The 23,613-nt window shown below is 47.8% G+C and overlaps 1 protein-coding gene across 1 annotated transcript in view; it reads left to right on the top strand.

Moving 5' to 3' along the window:
- The window catches only part of LOC144610579 (adhesion G protein-coupled receptor E1-like), a 14,477-nt gene extending 748 nt beyond the window's left edge, over positions 1–13,729 (top strand). The window contains exons 2-9 of the mRNA XM_078429388.1: positions 458–628; positions 2,073–2,264; positions 3,538–3,773; positions 4,693–4,759; positions 5,625–5,716; positions 8,174–8,342; positions 9,267–9,353; positions 11,003–13,729. Coding sequence (XP_078285514.1) covers positions 458–628; positions 2,073–2,264; positions 3,538–3,773; positions 4,693–4,759; positions 5,625–5,716; positions 8,174–8,342; positions 9,267–9,353; positions 11,003–11,008 — 1,020 coding nt within the window. The 3' untranslated portion in view covers positions 11,009–13,729. The remainder of the gene's footprint in view (positions 1–457; positions 629–2,072; positions 2,265–3,537; positions 3,774–4,692; positions 4,760–5,624; positions 5,717–8,173; positions 8,343–9,266; positions 9,354–11,002) is intronic.
- Positions 13,730–23,613: the final 9,884 nt, after the last annotated feature.

The raw sequence follows: 23,613 nt of genomic DNA on the forward strand, positions 1-23,613 counted from the left end.
TTGTGATACCTTCTATTTGTACCAGCATCTGCAGTTATTTTCCTATATAAACTAAACTGAAAGACAATTCCCACCACTGCTGCACTGTGCATGTGGGATGTCTGCTGGGATATTGTAGAAGGAGCTTCACTCTCAATACACTCTGACTCCTCTTCCCCAGGCCTGTTTCAATGTGGAGGGAGCTTCCCTCTGTATATATCCAGCGCCCCCATCCTGGGGCAGTTTGGTGGGACAGTGCGGTGAGATTGGTAGCAATGGTGTTCCCTCTGTTGTGTTAAACGTGATCCTGTGACCAGTTTCCCACCTGCAAGGAGATCACTGTGAATTGCTGTCACCAAAGGGACAGGCCATATCTCATGTTTTCTGTGCTAACACAACTTGGGGAAGTGTGAATGCTGAAGCTGTTATCAGAAGGATTCCATCGATGGTTAATAGAGGTTTCTCTTCCCAGCCGCAGGAACAGCAAGACAACAAGAAGCCAACATGTGTGTTTTGGAAGACGAAGGCCGGGGATAGTGTCTGGTCCCATGAGGGTTGTGCAACGCATGACTTCAATCAGACACACGTGAACTGCCAGTGTGGCCACCTCACAAGCTTTGCTGTTTTAATGGCTCCTGTTGATCTTAAGGTACGAGGTCGCTCAACAGAAAAACTAAAGAGGGAACAAGTCAGAGTGAAGGAGACACAAGAATGGGAACATACCCATCAGCCCACCATGTCCATGCTGACCCTCAAGCATCTATTGGTCTGAAGAAGAGTCTCGACCCGAAACCTCACCCATTCCTTCTCTCCAGAGATGCTGCCTGTCCCGCTGAGTTACTCCAGCCTTTTGTGTCTATTAAATCTGCTACTTGATAGACTGAAGTCTTCAGTCTGAATAAGGGTCCCGAACCAAAAAATCACCCGTCCTTTTTCTGCGGAGATGCTGCCTGACCTGCTGAGTTGCTCCAGCACTTTGTGTCTATCTTCAGTATAAATCAGCATCTGCAGTTCCTTTGTACACAATGCCACTACTTGGCCTGTTGCCTTCTACACCTTGGTGATTTAAGTCGTACTTTGGAGTGCTGTGAGGTAGCTACCTCTCCCATCCACTCAATCCGGGTTTCCGAGATCACAGGCACCCACTGGGTGAAATTGTTCCTCCTCAAATCTTCCCCAAACCTCACACTCTTTCACCTCCACCGATACCCTCTATTTTTAGATGCCTGTGCTGTGGTATAAAGTTCCTCATTATCTACTTCATCTCCACCCTTCCCATTCGGAATTTGTGTACCTTAATCAAGTACAATCAACCTTACGGGAGGAATCAAGAACTGAGGGACATGGGTTTAAGATGAGAGGGGAAAAAATTAATGGGAACCTGAGGAGCAGCATTTTCACACAGTGGGAGGCAGGTATGTGAAAGGAGTTGAGACAGGTCTAATGGCAACGTTTAAAAGATGTTGGACAGATGTTTGGACTCAAAGGTTCTTGAATGAGGGGTTGAATGGGAAGCATTCTAGAACACAATGAATGGTGTTCTAGAGGTTGAATGGGCCTGGCCCAGAGCTCCAGCCTGTTGTCCCTGTAGACACCTCGAATATCAGAGCCTCAGGACATCAGGGAGACAGGGGTTCCTGATCACAAAGGAATTGATGGTCAATGTTCTGGAACACGATGAGTCGGTGCCTGTAGATCTAGAACCCAAGGGGACCTGGACCAGACCTGCATCATGTTGTCAATGAACACTTTGGGGGTATCATAGCCCCAGGACATCAGGGTTGGTGAATACGAGGGAATTGATGGTTTGCGTTCTGGAACACGATGAGTTGGTGCCTGTTGATCTAGAATTCGAGGGGATGTGGCCCAGAGCTCCAGCCTGTTGTCAATGGACACTCTGGGAGTATCAGAGCCCCAGGACAACAGGGTTGGTGGATACGAGGGAATTGATGGTTGGTGTTCTAGAACACGATGAGTTGGTGCCTGGAGATCGAGCGCTCGAGGAGACCAGGCCCAGACTCCATCGTGTTGTCCCTGGAGACCCTGCCGCTGCTGTGGTGTGAACGTTGTGTCCCACATTGTGCCCGCTGCAGGATGCCTTGCCCTTGGAGGTGATCACCTACATCTGCCTGATCGTCTCTCTGCTGTGTCTCGCCGCCTCCATCGCCATCTTTCTCAAATGCAGCTCTATCCAGAACGCCAACACCACCGTTCACAAGCACCTGAGCTTCACCCTCTTCCTCGCACAGTTTGTCTTCCTGATAGGAATGAGGATTAAACACAAGGTGAGAAATCCAAGCAGCAGCTTCAAATTCTCAGCCCTCTCCTGAACCTTGACCTTATCTACACCTCTCATAATTTCACATACTTCTTTCAGATCTCCCCTCAGCCTCCAAGTATTGCTTCAGAGAAAATAGTACATTTGCTCAACTTCACCTTTATGGGAAAACTCTCTAATCCAGGCGGCGTCCTGGTGAACATTTTCTGCATCCTCTTCACATCCTTCTAGTCATAGACTTGGTTGAATTACAGATTTATTTAATTAATAGACCAAGTGAACCTGTTGGGCCCAAACCTCTCCTGCAGTGGTGCAGCACCCTCCCCTCCCCCACTCCCCCTCCCCTCACCCCCCCTCCTCTACCCCCCCCCCTCCCTCCGTCCTCTGCCCCCTCCCTCTCCCCCTCCACTCCTTCCCCCTCCCTCCCCCCTCTCCCTCCCCCTTTCCCCTCCCCCAGCTCCATCCCCCTCAACCCCACTTATCCTCCCCCCGCCCCCCCTCCCTCCCTAGGAGATAGATTTAAACTTTAAAATGTGAATAACCTTAAAAATATAACACTGATTTCAATAAAGCTTCTTCCATTGCCACCAAAGGGATGACAGTGAGTAAGGTGGGCCTAAAATTGTTGTGCTATTGTGTACTGTTTTGGCTGTAGTTCGGGAACCAACAAACAAACAAATTAGAGTTTTAGTATCTAGATTGGTGGGGTTGAAGTTCACGTCCTGGGTCCAATCCAGCAATTGACCCATTCTGCTTGGCTGCTGGTTATCAACAAAAATGTGCCATTTAATTACACCACTGGACCTTGCTGGAGATATTGGGACCCCGGACTCTTGCAGAGCTCCAAATTCATAATTCTAAACTCGGTTTAGTTTAGTTTAGAGATACAGCTGGGAAACGGGCCCTTTGGCCCAACAAATCTACGCCGACTAGCGAACCCCCACACACTATACTACACACACGGAACAATTTACAATCTTTTCTTACCCTCACCAATTAACTTACAAACCTGTACGTCTTTGGAGTGTGGGAGGAAACTGGAGAATGTACAAACTCCTTATAGACAGCACCTGTAGTCAGGATCTCTAGGCAGGCAGCGACTCTACCGCTGTGCCATTGTGCCACCCTAATACTTAGTCACATGTACAGTGATAATCGTTTCTCTGGGTATCTATGTGTGTGTGCCTCTGCCCCTCTCTCTGACCATTCCTACCGGTCTATGACCCACTCTGCTACCATCCAGTGCTGCCCATTAACCCGGCTGTTGCCTTTTTCTCTAGGTGGTGTGCGGTCTGATTGCAGGCTGTTTGCATTACCTCTTTCTCACCGTCTTCGCCTGGATGTTCCTGGAGAGTTTGCAGCTTTTCATCATGTCCAGACACCTCACCGTCACAAACTACACTCGCACGCACGTCATCAAACGAAAATACCTCTACGTTTCCAGCTACGGCGTGCCTGCTGTGATAGTCGTGATCTCAGCGGCAATAAACCCCAAAGGTTACGGATCGGAAAATCAGTGAGTAACAACTTATGGACAGGACGGCGGGATACGGGCCAAACGCTGGCACGTGGGACTAGGGTGGATGGGGCAGCTTGGTCTGTGGAGGCCGTCAGGGGATATTTTCAAGGCAGAGATAGACAAATTCTTGATTAGAATGGGTGTCAAGAGTTATGGGAGAAGGCAGGAAAATGGTATTAGGAGGCAGAGATCAGCCACGATTGAATGGCGGAGTGGACTCGATGGGCCGAATGGCCTAATTCTACTCCTATAACTTGTAACTAGTGAAGTCTATGTGAGCCTCTCATAATTTTATATACTTCTATCAGATCTCCCATTCCCTCAATCTGGGAGCAATCCAAGTAGAAATAAAAAAGGTTATGTGAGAGATTTTGCTGAGACTACAACTCCCAGAATCCTAAGCCCCAGAATTGCAGACATGGAAACACAGAGCATTTAGTGAGGTGCCAGAGACATACTGGGTGTGTCCAATGCCATGGCCTGTGGTGAAGTTTCTGGTTGTCAGGGTGGCACGGTGGCGCAGCGGTAGAGTTGCTGCCTCACAGCGACAGAGACCCGGGTTCGATCCCGACTATGGGTGCCGTCTGTACGGAGTTTGTATGTTCTCCCCATGACCTGCGTGGGTTTTCTCTGAGATCTTCGGTTTCCTCCCACACTCCAAAGATGTACAAGTTTGTAGGTTAATTGGCCTGGTTTTAAATGTAAAATTGTCCCTAGTGTGTGTAGGATAGTGCTAATGTGCGGGGATCGCGGGTCGGTGCGGACTCGATGGGCCGAAGGGCCCGTTTCCGCGCTGTATCTCTAAACTAAACTAAACTAAACGATACTAAACAGTGACCCTGTGTGTGTCAGTGCCTTCCACAAGTACTTCATGAGCCGAGTGAGAGTCAGTAACAAAACTCTTTCCTCCTCACAGCTGTTGGCTGAGCCTTGAGCGGGGCTTCCACTGGGGTTTCCTGGGGCCGGTCTGCCTGGTGAGCGTGGTAAGCTTCCCTCCCCCCCCCAACCCAACAACACCTCACTAAACGCTTCACTGCTTGCAGCTGATGGCAACTCTATGTCAGTGGTTCACCAGAATGCTGCCTGCAATAGAGGGGATTAGCTACAAGGAGAAGTTGGACAGATTTGGATGGTTATCCCTGCATTGCTGGAGGTTGAGGGGAGAACTAACAGAAGTACATGAAATTAAGAGTGGCAGAGATAGATAGGGTAGACAGTCAGAACATTTTCCCAAAGTGGAAATGTCAAAGACTAGAGGACGTAGCTTAAGGTAGACACAAAATGCTGGAGTAACTCAGCGGGTCAGGCAGCATCTCAGGACAGAAGGAATGGGTGACGTTTCGGTACGAGACCCTTATTCTCGCCCCGAAATGTCATCCATTCCTTCTCTCCTGAGATGCTGCCTGACCCGCTGAGTTACTCCAGCATTTTGTGTCTACCTTCCATTTTAACCAGCATCTGCAGTTTTTTTTACCTACACATAGATTCAGATGTAAGGGGCTAAATTTAAAGGAGATGAGTGGGTTAGGTTTTTTTGCACATAGAGTGGTGCGTGCCAGGAACGCGCTGCCAGGGGTGATGGTGGAGGCAGATAAGGTAGTGGTGTTTAAGAGGGGTTTAGATAGGCACAGGATATGTGGGGAATGGAGATACGAGAGGAGAAGGTTGCCGGGGAGAGGTGAGGGCCGGCAGAGTCTCGGATAGAGGGAGAGAGGGTGACGGGGAGCGCCGTGGAGTGGTGAGGGGAGAGTGGGTGGCAGCGGGCGAGAAGGGAAGGCACCGGAGGGAATTGTGTATGGGATGTGGAGGATGTCATCCTCAGCAGACTCTGTTTCTCCCCCTCTCCAGGTCAACACCGTGATGCTAGCTTGGACGCTCGGCCTGCTGAGGAAACATTTTGCCTCACGCAACAAGGAAGTGTCGAAGCTCAAGGAAACCAGGTACGTGGAGCAGAGAACATTGAACTGTACAGCCCAACAACCAGGCCCTTCAGCCCACGATCACGTGCTGACCACGATCAACGTTGCAACTCATCCCATCTGCCTGCATGTGGTCCACATCTCTCCATCCTCAGCCTGTTCAAGAGCCTGTCTGAATGTCTCTTAAATATGACCATGGTATCTGCTTCCACCTCCTGTCCTGGCAGCGCATTCCAGGCACCTATTACTCTGTAAAACAACTTGCCTCTCAAATCTCCCCAAAACTTTTCCCCGAAGGTAGACACAAAAAGCTGGAGTAACTCAGCGGGTCAGGCAGCATCTCTGGAGAGAAGGAATGGATGAAGATTCGGGTCGAGACCTTTCTTCAGACTTCTTCTACTTCTTGCGTTTGAGGCAGCAGAAGTTATGAAGCTGCTTCTGCTTCTGCTGTCTCTGTTTGTTGTCGTTCGCCTGACTGAGGTCAGTTGACTGGGCTCACCACGGGGAGGTCGACATCATGAGCCCCAGACTGAAGAAGGATCTCGACCCGAAACGTCACCCATTCCTTTTCTCCAGACATGCTGTCTGACCCACTGAGTTACTCCAGCATTTTGTCTACCTTCGATTTAAACCAGCATCTACAGTTTTTTTCTCCAATTAAACGCTCCCCCTTACACTTTAAACCTATGTCCTCTAGCATTTGACCTTTCCTCCTGCGAATAAATCTCTACCCACCTTATGTGTAGGAATGAACTGCAGATGCTGGTTTAAATTGAAGACCGACACAAAATACTGGAGTAACTCAGCGGGACAGGCAGCATCTTTGGAGAGAAGGGGTAATCTGATGAGAAGTATATAAATGTACTAGACCAAGTGGACCCGTGGTGAGCCCAGTCAACACCCCGCAGGCGACGTCACCCATTTCTTCTCTCCAGTGATGTGACCTGCCCCGCTGAGTTACTCCAGCATTTTCTGTCTACCTTATCTTTGCCTCATAATTTTAAGTTTTTCTTTCGCTCATCCCTCAGCCTCAGTCGTTCTGGGGAACACAATCCAAGTTTGTCCAACCTCGCCTTACTTCTAGAACTCTCTGATCCAGCCAGCATTCTGGTGAATCTCTCAAATCTCCTTTAACTTTCGCCCTCTGAGCGTCAAGCCATGCCCTTTGATATGTGCGATTTGCACCCTGAGAAAAAAATCCATCTTCCTTATTTACGCCCCTCATCTATATACTAAATCTCTCGTTTGTTTGTTTGTTTGTTCCTGAACTACAGCCAAAATGGTACACGATAGCCCGACAATTTTAGGCCCACCTTACTCACCGTCGTCCCTTTGGCGCTAATGGAAGAAGTTTCATTGAAATTGGTGTTATATTTTTTGTTATTCACGTTTTAAAGTTTAAATCTATCTCTTAGGGAGAGAGGAGGGTGGAGGGAAGGGAGATAAGGTTGTTGAGGGGGATGGAGTGGGGGGAAAGGAAGGAGTGAGGGGGAGGGGGTGGAGGGAGGGAGGGAGTGGAGGAGGGAGGGGTGAGGACAGAGGGAGGGGAGGGGGCAGGGAGGGGAGTGGGGAGGGTGCTGCACCAATGCAGGAGAGATCTGGGCCCAACGGGTCCACTTGGTCTAGTAAATTTATATACTTCTCATCAGATTACCCCTTAGCCTCCGACATTCTGGAGAAGGCACTCCAAGTTTTTCCAAACTCTCCTTGTAGCTCAAACTCTCTAATCCAGCCAGCGTTCTGGTGAATCTTTTCTGCACCCTCTCCTCATCCACCACAACCTTCCTGTGATCTGGTGACCAGAAATGCAGGCAACGGTCGAAATATGATCGCTGGTGACTGGATGGGCTGGGAGACAGCAGGGTCCCAGGGTGGGTCTCAGTCCAAGGTGCTGATCTCTGACCACGGTGACAATGGAAGTGGCAAGGGAAGCTGGATGAGTTTACAGATCCAGCGGGGAATCAGGCCCTTCGGCCCACCGACTCCGTGCTGGCCCTTGACCACCCGTTCACGCTAGTTCTATGTGATCCCACTTTCTCATCACTCCCTGCACACTGGGAGCAAATTGCAGATGGCAATTAAACTATAAACCCACACGTCTTTGGAGTGAGGGAGGATACCGGAGCCCCTGGAGGAAACAGACGTGGTCACAGGGAGAACGTTCAAACTCCACACAGGCAGCAGCCAAGGTCAGGATTGAACCCGAGTCTCTGGCGCTGGGAGGCAGCAGCTCTACCTGCTGCCGCCCCTCAAGTCAGGATCAATTTCTTCACGATGATGTTCTCATTGATCTGCACAGGAACAGGCCCTTCGGCCCACAATATCTGCGCCATAAGGTTTTTATTTGAAAGATGCACTGATTTTATAATGTGCTGTGGGGTGTTCAGAATGCCCCAAGAGTGTGAACGATCCCACATGGAAGGAGTTTATTCATACGATGTTCCCATTGACCTGCTCTGCTTCTCTCCTTGTGTACAGAACCCTGACCCTAAAGGCGGCCGCACGGCTGCTGGTTTTGGGAACCACTTGGATCTTGGGAATATTCCAGTTGAATGAGAGCACCCTGGCGATGTCCTACTTGTTCACCATCATCAACAGCCTGCAGGGGCTGTTTGTTTTCCTCATTTACTGCGTCTTCAACCGCCAGGTGAGGAGAAGCTCCGCAGAGAAACCTTCCCTCCTCTGATGCTGCGCTCTGCACTCTGACACGGCTGTGGTCTATATTCACCAGGTTAATCCCCGGGATGGCATGACTGTCATATGAGGAAAGATTGGAAAGACTGGGCTTGTATGCACTGGAGATTAAAAGGATGAGAGGGGTTCTTATAGAAACGTATAAAATTATAAAAGGACTGGACAAGCTAGATGCTGGAAAAAAATCCTAATGTTGGGGGAGTCCAGAACCAGGGACCACACAGTCTAAGAATAAAGGGTGCCATTTAAAACTGAGATGAGAAAAAAACTTTTTCACCCAGAGAGTTGTGAATTTGTGGAATTCTCTGCCACAGAAGGCAGTGGAGGCTAATTCACTGGATGAATTTAAAAGAGAGTTAGAGCTAGTGGAATCAAGTGATATGGGGAGAAGGCAGGAACAGGTTACTGATTGTGAATGATCAGCCATGAATGGTGATTGATGGCTCGAAGGGCCAAATGGCCTCAGCCAGCACCTATTTTCTATGTATCTATGTTAACATTTAGACAATCACTTGACTTGCAAGGCGTAGAAGGCTACAGGCCAAGTGTGGGTAAATGGGATCAGTATTGATGGTTCCTTGATTGTCAGCACGGAGAGGATGGGCCGAAGGGCCTGTTTCTCTGCTGAACAACTCTGTGACTGAAGAGAGATGCAGAGAATCACGACCCTGTGAGAGAAAATGGCGGACAGGCCAACCCAACAGAACTGGTGAGAAGAGGAGGCATCTTGGAGACTCGCTCCTGAGCGAGTGATCCCATGGAGATGCTAATGGCAGAAGCCACTGGATAAGTGTAAACTCTCACGACTGTGGGACAAAAGCGCGTTGAACGGTTGGAAGTTTTCTCCATGTGTTAAAATATTCCTATTTTGTCGAAGGTGACTACTGAATGCCGGAAATGGTTGGACAGAAAGCACAAGCATTTCACCACTGAATCCTCACTGATTCAGATGACCTCGACTGAGGTAAGAGGCTTTGTCCGGAAACACAGAGATCCTCAGCAGGTCAGGCAGCGTCCGTGGAGAGAGAACGACTCCAGTCGATGATCTCACGTCAAACTTGCTCCTCTGGAAGGAAGGTGGAAGGAAGGCTCATCCACCTGAAACATCAACTCTGTTTCTCTCTCCACATCTGAACTTTTCAGGGCTCGTCCTCACAATGTGAACGATGAGGCAGTGCAGCGTAGGCTCACGACATTGATCCCTGGCTGGCGGGACTGTCATATGAGGAAAGATTGAAAAGACTGGGCTTGTATGCACTGGAGTTTAGAAGGATGAAAGGGGATCTTATAGAAACATATAAAATTATAAAAGGACTGGACAAGCTAGATGCAGGAAAAATGTTCCCAATGTTGGGCGAGTCCAGAACCAGGGGCCACAGTCTTAGAATAAAGGGGAGGCCATTTAAAACTGAGGTGAGAAGGAACTTTTTCACCCAGAGAGTTGTGAATTTGTGGAATTCTCTGCCACAGACGGCAATGGAGGCCAAATCACTGGATGGATTTAAGAGAGAGTTAGATAGAGCTCAAGGGGCTAGTGGAATCAAGGGATATGGGGAGAAGGCAGGTATGGGTTATTGATTGTGGATGATCAGCACTGATCCCAATGAATGACGGTGCTGGCTCGAAGGGCCGAATGGCCCCCTCCTGCACATATTTTCTATGTTTCTATGGAATCCGCAGTGGTGGAAGTTTATGTTAAATGTTATTTTATGTGGCTGTGTGTCTTGTTGCATTTCACTGCGTATGGCTGTATGGTAACTCAAATTTCACTGTGCCTTAATTGGCACATGTGACAATAAATTGATCTTGAAATCTTGAACATTCAGACACGGGGTGATCAGTGGCAAGTGGTTCATAAGTTCAGAAGATATAGGAGCAGATTTGGGCCATTCGGCCCATCAAGTCTACTCAGTGATTCAATTGTGGCTGATCTACTTTTCCCTCTCAACCTCGTTCTCCTGCCTTCTCCCCATAACCCCTGATAGGCTTAGGGGGGCTGACCAGGTCCTGGCTATGGTCAGGTTCCCAACTCAGCTATAGACCAGACCCCTGAAGACAGAGGGAGATTTTCTGCCTCCACTCGGCTATCTGCTGCCCTCTGCTGGAGTCTGAAACCCGGATGACTATCAATAACAATGCTATTTGTTCCTCTTGCTGGGAGTGGCATCCATAGGCTCCTGGCAAGGTACCCCAGCCCTTCCCCATCCTCGCTCCTCCTCACCCAAGTGGGTGACAGTGTCCGACAGACTATTGCAGGCTACTGCAGGTGATGGACACAGTGTGGTCCTTGCTCCCATTCCATCCCTCCTGCTGTCCCTGATGACCCAGACGGAACATTGTCCACCTGGTAGAACAGACAGCACCGTGGACAGAGGATCCTCACATTCTATATCTATCTACAGCACTGTCTACATCCCTCGTTTCCCTTTTTCCTGACTATTCTAAAGAAGGATCTCGACCTGAAACATCACCCATTCCTTCTCTCCAGAGATGGTGCCTGCCCCGCTGAGTTACTCCAGCATCTTGTGTCCATTTCAGGTCCATGTGGTTGGTCTCAACTGTGTGTTGATTGGAGCAAAATAATTCATTGCAATCTCATTTTGTTTTATCCAGACATAAAACGATGTAAACGGAAGGTTTCAAGACTCAAGGACATGATTTATCTCAGTGGATTTTCCTCCTTTCATGCTCTCTCTGTCGCTCCCCACCTCGCTTGTGCTTCCCACTCCGAAAATTATGTGTTGAAGTCACACTTCAGAGCTGGGGGGATTTGCGTTTCAGGCCAGCTCGCTTCTCTTCACCAAGCCTAGAATGTGGCTGGAGACATCCGAATTTGCTGAGCCTTCTGAGGAAGTCGAGGTGTTTAGTTTAGAGATACAGTGTGGAAACAGGCCCTTCGGCCCACCGTGTCCACGCCGGCCAGTGACCCCCGCACATCAACACGATCCTACACACACACTAGGAACAATTTTTACATTTATACCAAGCCAATTAGCCTACAAACCTGTATGTCTTTGGAGTGTGGGAGGAAACCGAAGATCTCGGCGAAAACCCACGCAGGTCACGGGGAGAAGGTACAAACTCCGTACAGACGGCACCCGTGGTCGGGATCGAACCCTGATCTCCGGTGCTGCATTTGCTGTAATGCAGCAACTCTACCGCTGGACCACCGTATTGATGTGCTGCCTTAGCCACATTTAATGTCCATGCACGCATGGACACACATGCACACGCAAACGCAGACAGCCCTGATGCACAAGTACAGCAGAGACACACACTCACATTCACACACTTGTACACGGACACACACTCACACCCACAGGTACGCACACATACACGCATGCACACGGACTCACAAACACAGAGATCCCTGAAGCACAGGTACAGCAGAGAGACACGTACACACAGACGGACACACACGCTCATACACATACATACACTCATACACGCATGCACACGCACTCACAAACGCAGATAGCCGTGGTTGTCAGTGTGCTTGATCAGGGCGATTCAGTGATGATATTTACATCTGGGAATGTGATGCTCTCCCCCATCTCCACTTCAGCTTCATTGATACAGACTGGGCCATGTACCTCAACCCAGCCCCTCAGGTCCACCACCAGCTGATTCCATCTGCTGACATTGAGGGAGCGGTTACTGTATAATTTAACGTTTTCAAGTGCATCTATGAATATGAGTCTGTAAAGGAATGATATTTGCTGCTTTTTTTCTGTGCGTGTGATTACCAATCTGTTTTTTGCTAATTTTCCGAGATTTGCCCATTATAAGGAGTCATAAATTGCCCATTTCCTCCATTATAAAGAGTCCCTGTTTCCCTTGAGTGAAGGAGACTGAGAGGTGACTCTTATACAGAGTTTTGTGAAACCATAAGGGGTGCAGATAAAGTGGTTGGGTACAATCTTGTTCCCAGGGTCGGGGAGTGTAAAACTAGAGATTTAAGGTGAGAGAGAAGAGATTTAAAGGGGACACGAGGCACAATTTTTTCACACACAGAGTGGTGAGTTTAATAATTGAGCTGTCAGAGGAGGTGGCAAGGGCAGTTATAATTCCAACATTTAAGAAACATTTGGACAGGTTTTTGGGTGGAAAATGTTTAGAGGGACATGGGCCAAATGCAGGCACATGGGACTAACTCAGAATGACATCTTGGTTGGTTTAGACGTGTTGTGCTAAAGACACTGCGATGTACAAGTCTAGGATTGTATTATTTTGCTTATTTACTATTGGGGTGTGCCACTGTGGAGCCAACATGGTTGAGATCATCTCTGGTTAATGTGAGACACCAGATTTGGACTCTTAAATTTAAGTTTTGGTTTATCATTGTCTTGTGCACCATGGTGGCGGTGAAAAGCTTTGTTTTGCATGGTATCCAAACAGATCGGATATACCATACACAAATACAGTCAATGGAAGTACAATAGGTAGAGCAAAGGAGAAGATACAGAGTGCAGAATATAATTCTCAGCATTATAAGGCAACACTTGACCTTACTGGAAATGTTGCAGATACAGGTATGGAGCTGTGTATATGTACAGCTCACACATGTACACATACAGTACACACACATGTACCAGATATAAAACTCCGGCAAAAGATCGGTACAGCACTTGTCACGTGTACACTTCATGTACATGCACGGATGGACACACAAGCACACGCACACAAAAACGCGGACAGCCCTGAAGCACAAGTACAGCAGAGAGACACACAGATACACACGCGCGCACACACTGACACACACACTCATACGCACACACTCATGCATGGACACACGCGCACACACACTCACACCCACATGTATGTGCACGCACACACATACGCATGCACATGCACTCCCAAACACAGAGAACCCTGAAGCACAAGTACAGCAGAGAGACACGGACACACATGCCCATACATGCACACACACATACACACGCACACACTCATACGCACATGCACTCACAAACGCAAACAGTCCTGAAGCACTAGTACAGCGCACGCACACATGGACACACGCGCGCACACTCACACACACTTGTACTCTCACACACTTACACACTCACGCACACAATCACCACTGACGGTTTTGAGGCCATTTTTAGCTTGGTTTTAACTGGCTAACTCAGCACTGGTGGAACCAATACCACACCTTATCCACCTCTATTTTGGTGACAGTGAACCTTTATAAACAGAACCAACATGAAGGAGCTTCTTGCTTTATTTGCCTTCATAACAATAGTTCAAAAACTATACTGAAATGATATTTTTTATTGCAAATATACTTATGATTGTTTCTTTGCAAAGGAGGCTATGCTTGAAAATTACTGTATTGTTGATCAAAATTGATTTAATTAAACTATCTTGATGAATAAATCTTTATGCATCTACAATGCCAAGTGCAATGGATAGTGCTGAAGAATAAATGAGATCTTAAACTTCGGTAAAGAATGGAGATGATCAGATATTTCTCCCGTCAGTCCCATCCAGAGGCATCACTGCTGTGAGTTTAGAGAAACAGTGCGGAAACAGGCCCTTCTGGCCCACCGAGTCCCCACCGACCAACAATACCCGCACATTAACACACACTAGGGACAATTTACACTTATACCAAGCCAATTAACCTACAAACTTGTACGTCTTTGGAATGTGGGAGGAGACCAAAGATCTCAGAGAAAACTTATGCAGGTCACAGGGAGAATGTACAAACTCCATACAGACAGCACCCGTAGTTGGGTTCGAACCAAGGTCTCTGGGTCTGCAATGGCTGTAAGGCAGCAACTCGAAAGCTGCGCCACTTTGGGTAGTTTTAAAGCGGAGTTTGACAGATTCTTGATTAGTAAGGGTGTCAAAGGTTATGGGGAGAAGGCAGGAGAATGGGATTGAGAGGAAAGGATAGGTCAGCCATGATTGAATGGCAAAGTAAACTCGATGGGCCGAATGGCGTAATTCTGCCCCTGAGACTTATGAACTTATGAACACACTCCATGGCATTGCGTCAAAAAGTTAAAAAAATATTAATTAAGGCAAATTTGGTTAGTAGAAAGTGGCGCTGTGGTAGGACCATCTTATCAAGCAGCAAAGTAGGTGCCCTTGAATTCCTTATGACAGGGGTGTTGGTGTCTCAGTTAAGCATCTTGTTCCAATGTGGTTGTCCATCAATCTGAAGAAGGGTCTCAAGTCGAAATGTCACCTATTCCTTCTCTCCTGAGATGCTGCCTGTCCCGCTGAGTTACCCCAGCATTTTGTGTCTACGGTTTAAAGCAGCATCTGCAGTTCCTTTCTCCGCATTGTCCCAATGTGGTTCTGTGGTCCATGCTGAGAAACAGCCAGCAGTTGTACAAATCACCACCAGGTGGCAGCTGTGGTTTCATCAGGCATTGCATGAAGACCTACCTTGCCATTCCAAATGAATTCCCCAATTTTAGGTAACTTCTAACAACCCCTCCCTCCTCCTCCCATTTCTCTCCCAAAACCCCTCACTTCCTCCCCCCACATTTAATTCCTTTGTCTAAATCGTTAATGTATATTGTAAATAACTGGGGTCCCAGCCCTGAGCCTTGCCTGCCACTAGTCATTGCCTGCCATTCTGAAGAGGACGTGTTAATTCTTACTCTTTGCTTCCTGTCTGCCAACTAGTTCTCTATCCATGTCAATACCCTACCCCCAATAACATGTGCTCTAATTTTGCACACTAATCTCTTATGTGGGACCTTGTCAAAGGCTACAAAGGTACATGGATAGGAGAGGTTTAGTGGGATATGGGCCAAACGCAGGCAGGTGGGACTAGTGTAGCTGGGGCACGTTGGTTGGTGTGGGCATTGAGTCCATGGCGCTGTAAGATAGCAACTCTACTGCTGCGCCACCGTGCCACCCCTCAATGCCGCCATAGCTTTAAGGTGTGAGTTTAAAGAAAATGTATGGGGCAAGTTTTATTACACAGAGTGTAAGGGCTAACATTACAAATGCAGCAATGTGGGTTTTATTGCAGGAGTGTAAAAGCTCCAGCTCGGATTATTCCTGGGGCATCCTGTTGTCAGCATGGAAGCGCGGTTTATGGCTGATCGTATCCTCTGATATCAGCAACTGGCCTCAAAGCTTTGAAGTGTTAAGAAGAACATCTTGCCATATGGACTGCCCCTTGTTCCCAAGAAAGAAGCGGTCACGATGGACACGGAGGTCCCGAAAGACACATAAAGATTTATAGGGCATTGTAAACTTGCCATATAAGGCAGAGATGGAAAAATACTGGCACATGTATTTAGGTTATAAAAGGTGTGTAAATGCTAGCTTTCGGAGAGAGAGGCTACACGAGCTTCCTGAGCGTTTCCGAGAACGCTTCGGTATCTAGGCTCTCTCCCACCTGGGTGAGTAGAATAAAGAGGTTAAATGATTTTGGTTGTCTGACTATTCTGTTCATAGGGCACGAACTACAACAAGAGAGTGATGGGTGGCTGGAACATGCTGCCAGGAGTGGGGGTGGAGGCAGAAACGATAGTGGCATTTAAGAGGTTTTTGGAAAGGCACATGGATATGCAGGGAATGGAGGGGTATGGATCACGTGCAAGTCAAGTCAAGTCAAGTTTATTTGTCACATACATATACAAGATGTGCAGTGAAATGAAAGTGGCAACGCCTGCGGATTGTGCTAAACTACAGAACAATAGAAAAAAAAATTTACACAAAAAATAAATTAATACAGTAAATTAAATTAGTCCCTGGTGATATGAGAGTTAACAGTCCTGATGGCCTGTGGGAAGAAACTCTGTCTCATCCTCTCTGTTTTCACAGCGTGACAGCAGAGGCGTTTGCCTGACCGAAACAGCTGGAACAGTCCGTTGCTGGGGTGGTAGGGGTCCCCCATAATGTTGCTGGCTCTGGATCTGCATCTCCTGATGTATAGGTCATGCAGGGGGACGAGTGTAGTTCCCATAGTGCATTCAGCCGAACGCACTACTCTCCGCAAAGCCTTCCTGTCCTGGGCAGAGCTGTTCCCAAACCAGATTGTGATGTTTCCGGACAAGATGCTTTCTACAGCCCCAGAGTAGAAGCACTGAAGGATCCTCAGAGAGACTCTGAATTTCCTCAGCTGTCTGAGGTGGTAAAGGCGCTGCCTTGCCTTACCAGTGCGGCAATGTGTGTTGTCCATGTCAGATCCTCTGTGATGTGGAGTCCCAGGTATTTAAAGCTGCTCACCCTATCCACAGCAGTCCCACTTAACACCAGTGGCGTGTACGTCCTCGGATGTTGAGCCCTACGTCCTCGGATGTTGAGTCTACAATCAGTTCCTTAGTTTTTTTGACATTCAAGAGGAGGCTGTTGTCCTGACACCAGAGTGCCAGATCAGCCACCTCCTCCCGGTAGGCCTTCTCCTCGTTATCGGAGATCAGGCCCACCACCACAGTGTCGTCAGCAAACTTGATGATGGAGTTGGAGCTTAACCCGGCCACACATTCATGTGTGTACAGGGAGTACAGTAGGGGCTAAGGACGCAACCCTGGGGGGTATCCTGTGTTCAGGGTGAGGGGGTTAGATGTTTGTCTCCCCATCTTGACCACTTGGGGCCTGGCGGTGAGAAAGTCCAGGACCCAGGCACACAGGGGAGCGTTAGGCCCCAGTTTCAGCAACTTCTCAGCCAGTCTGGTGGGGACTATTGTATTGAAAGCTGAACTAAAATCAATGAACAGCATCCTCACATAGCCCCCCTTCTGGCTGTCCAGATGAGAGAGAGCGGTGTGCAGAACCTGGGAGACCGCATCATACGTGGATCTGTTCGGACGGTATGCGAACTGCAGCGGGTCCATATTGCGAGGGAGGAAGGCACAGATGTGGTTCTTGATCAGCCTCTCGAAGCATTTCATGACCTCCGAGGTGAGGGCCACCGGTCAGTAGTCATTCAAACAAGCTGGAGAGGCATTCTTTGGCACTGGTACGATGATGGATCTTTTGAAGCATGCAGGGACCACGGACTTGGCCAAGGAGAAGTTGAATATTGTGGTGAGCACTGGAGCAAGCTGAGTGGCACAAGACTTTAGTACTCGCCCAGATATATCATCTGGGCCTACAGCTTTCCGCATGTTCACTCGCGTCAGAGCCCTCCTCACGTCGTGCTCGTACACCAAGAACGTGTGCACATCCCCAGCGGTGGATCCCCCTCCAGCCTCGCTAGCCAGCGTGCTGGCGATGTTGTTTTTTGACGGCGAGCTAGGGGTAATGTTGCCCGTCTCGAATCGTGCGTAGAAGGAGTTCAGGTCATCAGCTAGGGAGGTGCCGGCACTTCCGGATAAGGGGGGGGGGCTGTACCAGGAGTTAGTTATTGTCCGTAGCCCCTGCCAAAGGCGTCTGGTGTCAAATAGACCTGTCCACCCAGGGTTTTTGATTAGGAATGATACTAACCCTTACCGTGGGGACGATTTTATCGGCTATTGTTGCAATGAAGTCCATAACCGCTTCCGCAAACTCACTGACGTCTCTGGAACTTGCTTGGAACATATTCCAGTCGACATCGCTCAATACATCTTGCAGCATGACCTCCGAATGGTCAGACCACCGCTTTACGTCCCTCGTCACCGCCGTTTCCCGTACTATCCGCTGTTTATACTCCGGCATCAGGAAAATGGCAGTGTGGTCACATTTTCCAAATGGAGGGAGAGGAACGGCCTTATAGGAGGAGAATCAAGAACCAGAGGACACGGGTTTAAGATGGGTGGGGAAAGATGTAATAGGAACCTGACGGGGAACAATTTCAGGCAGGGTGGTGGCTATATGGAACGTGCTGCCGAAGGAGATAGTTGAGGCAGGTACTATAGCAACATTGGGTTAATTAGGGACAGTCAGCATTGCTTTATACACGGCAGATCGCGTCTTACTAAATTGATAGTTTTTTTGGAGGAGGATATCAATGAGGGTAAGGAGGTGGATGTTTACATTTTAATAAGGCATTTATTAAAGTCACCTGTGGTAGTCGGCTGATCTAGAAGATTAAGATGCATAGGAGTAATAGTGATTTGGCCATATGGATTCAGAACTGGATTACTGATGGAAGACAGGGTTGTGGTGGAAGGACAACATTTAGGGTGAAAGTCTGTGATGCCAATGTTCTGCAGGGATCTGTGCTGGGACCGTTGCTGTTGTGATATAATATAATTGACTTGAACATAATATAGATGAATTGGTTTGTTAGTTTGCAGATGACACCAAGACTGTTGTGGTCAGACAGTGAGGGAGGCTGTCATAGAAACATAGAAAATAGGTGCAGAAGAAGGCCATTCGGCCCTTCGAGCCAGCAACGCCATTCATTGTGATCATGGCTGATCATCCACAATCAGTAACCTGGGCCTGCCTTCTCCCTATATCCCTTGATTCCTCCAGCCCCTAGAGCTCTATCTAACAAATTATACAATGGGCTAAAGGTCAGCTACAGAAATGGGTGGAGAAGGCAGAGACAGATAGATTCCTGATTAGTACAGGTGTCAGGGGTTTTGAGGAGAAGAGTGGGGAAGATTGATCAGCCATGATTGAATGGTGGAGTAGACTTAATGGTCCCAATGGCCTAATTCTGCTCCTATCACTTAAGAGCATGAACTTATGAGCTCCACACAGACAGCAACCAGGACAGGATCGAACCCGGGTCTCTGGCGCTGTGAGGCAGCATCTCCATCAGCTACACCACTGCCCCGCCAAGCAGATGTTATGAATCTATGGAGCACCAGGGCTCCATGTGTAAGACACATTGGCCCTCTGCCTCAGTGACCCGGGTTCAATCCTGACCTCGGGTGCTATCTGTGTGGAGTTAACACGTCTGTCCTCACGGTGACAGTGTGGGTTTCCTCCGCGTGCTCCAGTTTCCAACCAGATCCCAAAGACGTTCAATTCGTAGATTAATTGGCCCTCTGCAAATTGCCCCTGGTGTGGAGATGGATGGTAGAGTCTTGAGGGGTATTGATGGGAATGTGGGGAGAGTAAAATGGGAAAGGTATAAGTGGGAGGTTGCTGGACAACATAGACTGAGTGGGCCGAAGGGCCTGTTTCTGTGCTGTCTGACTCTGACTCTAAGATGGTCACCAACAAATCTCGTTAGGATTCTGGTGAAATTCCTGAATTTGGAGAGCAACAATTTGAGTTGAACAAAAGGAACAGGTTTAAGAAAAGGCTGGCGAAAGGGTATAGAAAAAGGGATTGGGGTTGAAGATTAGGAGGGTGAGGAGAACTAACAGACCACTCGGGCAGACTCTGTTAGGAATTTAATGATTACTGCTCCTGCACAGTGACCAAAGCAGCTCCCGACATTCTCCTGCAGGTTATTCAAGGTCGTGTCCTGACCTGGGCCAAGAGATTCACAATTTCTAACCCAGTCCACGCCCAACCAAAAGCATAAACTGCCAGAGGAACACAGCGGGTCAGGCAGCATCTGAGGTGGACAGACACGAAACGCTGGAGTAACCCTCCAGATGGTCAGGCAGCATCTCTGGAGAAAAGGAATAGGCGGCAGTTCGGGTGGAAAGCCTTCTTCAGCCTGAACAAGGGTCCCGATCTGGCAAGGAGATGGTTGTGGGACAAGGCCAGACAAGTGATAGGTAGATACAGGTGACGAGGGTTTGGTGATCAAAGGCAGGAGGTGAAAAGGTGACAAAAGGGTGTCAGATAAGGAGGGAAGAGGAGTGAAATGTATGGACTGAGGGATATAGGTGGAAGGGTAGAGTAAGGGGGGTAATGGGTGTGCACACCAGCGTGGGGGGTGGGGGGAGGCACAGGAAAGAGAGGGGATTACTCAGAATTGGAGAATTCAATGTTCATACCATTGGGTTGAAAGCTATGCAAGTGGAATATGAGGTGCTGTTCCTCCAGTTTACATGTGTCCTCACTCTGGCAATGGAGGAGGCCCAGGACAGAGAGGTCGGTAAGGGGTTATCAATGGGAGTTGGGTGAGTGGGGGTCCTTTATATGGTTGGAGGTAGCTGTGCCCCTCACTCCACCCCTCCCACTGTCTGCTTCAGGTTTGGTGGCGAGCTGAGCTTCCAGTGACCTCAGAAGCTCCTTCTGCAATGGAGGTCCTCTGGAGATGTAGACGCACTGATGTTACACTGCGGATGCAGCAGCTAATTGCCCAGCGCAAATTGGAGGAAACAGGCTCGGTGATCATTTCACTGAACACCTCTGCTCAGTCCGTCTAAACCTACCTCATCTCCCAGTGGCTCAACACTAACTCCCCCTCCCTCTCCCATTCCCACACTGACCTTTCTCTCCTGGGCCTCCTCCATTGCCAGAGTGAGGCCCAGTGCAAATTGGGGGAACAGCACCTCATATTTCACTTGGGTAACTTACACCCCAGCGGTATGAACATTGACTTCTCTAACTTCAAGTAACACTTGCTTTCCCTCTCTTTCCATCCCCTTCCCAGTTCTCAGACCAGTCTTAATGTGTCTGACTACATTCGATCTCTAACCCGCCCCCTCCCCTGACATCAGTCTGAAGAAGGGTCTCGACTCGAAACGGCACCCATTCCTTCTCTCCTGAGATGCTGCCTCTCCCAACATTTTGTGTCTATCTTCCATTTAAACCAGCATCTGTAGTTCTTTCCAACACATGTAGCAGCTGAACTGTGCACAACAGGATCCCACAAATAGTGACTGTCATCAGTTGTGGCCATGGGTGGCTGTGGATCTTCACCAGTGACCCACGAGGGCAGAGGGCACCTGGCATGTCTGGCAGAGACTGTTGCTGTTCTCCAGTGTGGGCTCAAATAAGGACACTTCTACCGCACAGAATGAGACTTTGAATAACTGAAAGACACAGCATGGAAAATGGACATTTGGCCCACTGAGTGCATGATCACCTTCGATCACCCAAGTTCTATGTTATTCCACTTCCTCGCCCATTCCCTACACACCTGGGGCAATTTTACACAGGACAATTAACTTGCAAAACCGCACATCTTTGGAATGTGGGTGGAAACTGGAGCACCCTGAAGAAACCCACGTAGTGATAGGGAGAATGTGCAAAATCCATACAGACAATACCCAAGGTTAGTATTGAACCCGGGTCTCTGGTGCTGTGAGGCAGCAAGTCAACCTCTGAGAACTATATTCCAAATTTGCTCTATCTGTTGTACTTGAGTTTGAACTGATCGTATCTATATATGGCATATCTGATCGGTTTGGATAGCACGCAAAATAATGCTTTTAACTCTGCCTCAGTACACGTGCCAATAAAAACCCCAAACCAGCTGCACCACTGTGCAGGAAAGAGCTGCAGATGCTGGTTTACACCAAAGATAGACACAAAATGCTGAAGTAACACAGCAGGTATGGCAGCATCCCTGGAGAAAAGGAATAGGTGACGTTTTGGGTCGAAACCCATCTTCAGACGGGCACCACTGTGCCACAGTTTCTGCCAGTAGCCTGTTCTTAACACCCAGCACAACCAATAGTTATTGGTTTGACTCCATCCTCAGGCAAACTCATTGGTCTCCACTAAGTTATAGTCCAAGAGAGGGATTTTTAAATCCATAGATGATTTCTTAACAGAAGTGCAACATGGCGGCACAGTGGCGCTGCTGTAGACTTATGGCCTTACAGTGCCAGGGACCCAGCTTCAATCCTGACTATGGGTGCTGTCCGTATGGAGTTTGTACGTTCACCCTGTGACCTGCGTGGGCTTTCTCCGGGTGCTCTGGCTTCCAAACTCCAAAGACATACAGGTTTGTCGGTTAATTTGCTTCGGCAAAGCTTGTAAATTGTCCCATAGTGTGTAGGACAGTGCTCGTGTAGGGGCTGATCGATAGTCGGTGCGGACCCGGTGGGCCGAAAGGCCTGTTTCCACGCTGTATCTCTAAACTCCATCACAGTGAGGAATGTGGAATCCACTGTGGTGGATGTTTATGTTAAAGTTTATATTATTTTATGTGGCTGTGTGTCTTGTTGCTTTTCACCTCGTATGGCTGTATGGTAACTCAAATTTCACTGTACCTTAATATAATACAATACAATACAATATATTTTATTGTCATTGTACAAGTACAACGAGATTTTTGAATGTTGCTTCCATATTGATACTATCAAATATATAAATAAATCATGGCAAAAATCATGGGGGAGAAAGGAAAAAAAAGGGGGAACAAGGTAATGTGCAAAAAAAAGGTTCATGCAAGGGTCAGTTGTGCCAGATGACCCTGGGAGCAGAGACAGATCATGGCGGGCTCCAGTGATGGAAATGGGTTTTAGGAACTAGGGGTACTCTAAGGTCCGTGAGGCTGAGGTTGGGAAGGAAGGTGGTCATACCCATGTAAGAGTACAAGAATGCATAACTTGTTTATTGTGTATTTATAATATAGTTTATTGTGTATTATATGTCATAACTGCTTTCTGGCATCTCTCTCTCTGTTTACATTACAAAATGTTCCATAATGGTATATAATCTCCATTTTTTTCTGTCACCTTCTTTCTTTCTGCATGCCGTTTCTTCAGCACGCCTTCTGCCATTAAGAAGCCATGTCCTCAAATATTCTTCGGGGTTGGATTTTGACAGACCAACTTAATAAATAGAAGAGTTGAGAGAAGATCAGTTTGAAGTCTTGCACGTTGTGGTAATATGCAGAAATTCATGCCACTGAAGCTTCATTCACATTCTGCTGTTGATACCGGAATTGTATTTACAGCTGTTACCAGCTGCTGAAAATCTGCAGAAACTATCTTCCCTTTAGATTCCTTGAATTCTCTGAAGGCTCTGACACAAAGCCGACCATTTAAGCCAAATTGTTCTGCCATTTCTTCTACATCATTATCCTCAAAGGTAAAAAGTGAATCTTCTGGAATATTGTTAATATCTAAATATTTCGACTTGTTAATTAACTTTTTACATTTATCATTGGAAGCTGGTGTAGATTCAAGCAGCCTGGATTTCATATTATTGACCAAACTCCTCAAAAACTGTTATTTATGTATAATAGGTACTTTACCAGCTCTCAAATTTATTCCATTAAATATCATCTGGCTTGTTGCTTTCTCCACTTGAGTATAAATTTTTCCTGGCTTCTCTATTTGACATTCAAGAAACTTGATAGTTCGTTTAATTTCCCCATGTGCTTTACTAAGTGTACAATTTCGGTTCTGCAGTTCAAGTGACAATTCAGACAACTCTAGCAAACTGTCCATCAACAAGGCCAAATTATTTACGAAAACACTTCTTTCAACCCCTCGTACTTTGCTCTCTCTGCTCTAGATCTT

This window comes from Rhinoraja longicauda, chromosome 37 (assembly GCF_053455715.1).
Source record: "Rhinoraja longicauda isolate Sanriku21f chromosome 37, sRhiLon1.1, whole genome shotgun sequence".
In the NCBI taxonomy this organism is placed as follows: Eukaryota; Metazoa; Chordata; class Chondrichthyes; order Rajiformes; family Arhynchobatidae; genus Rhinoraja; species Rhinoraja longicauda.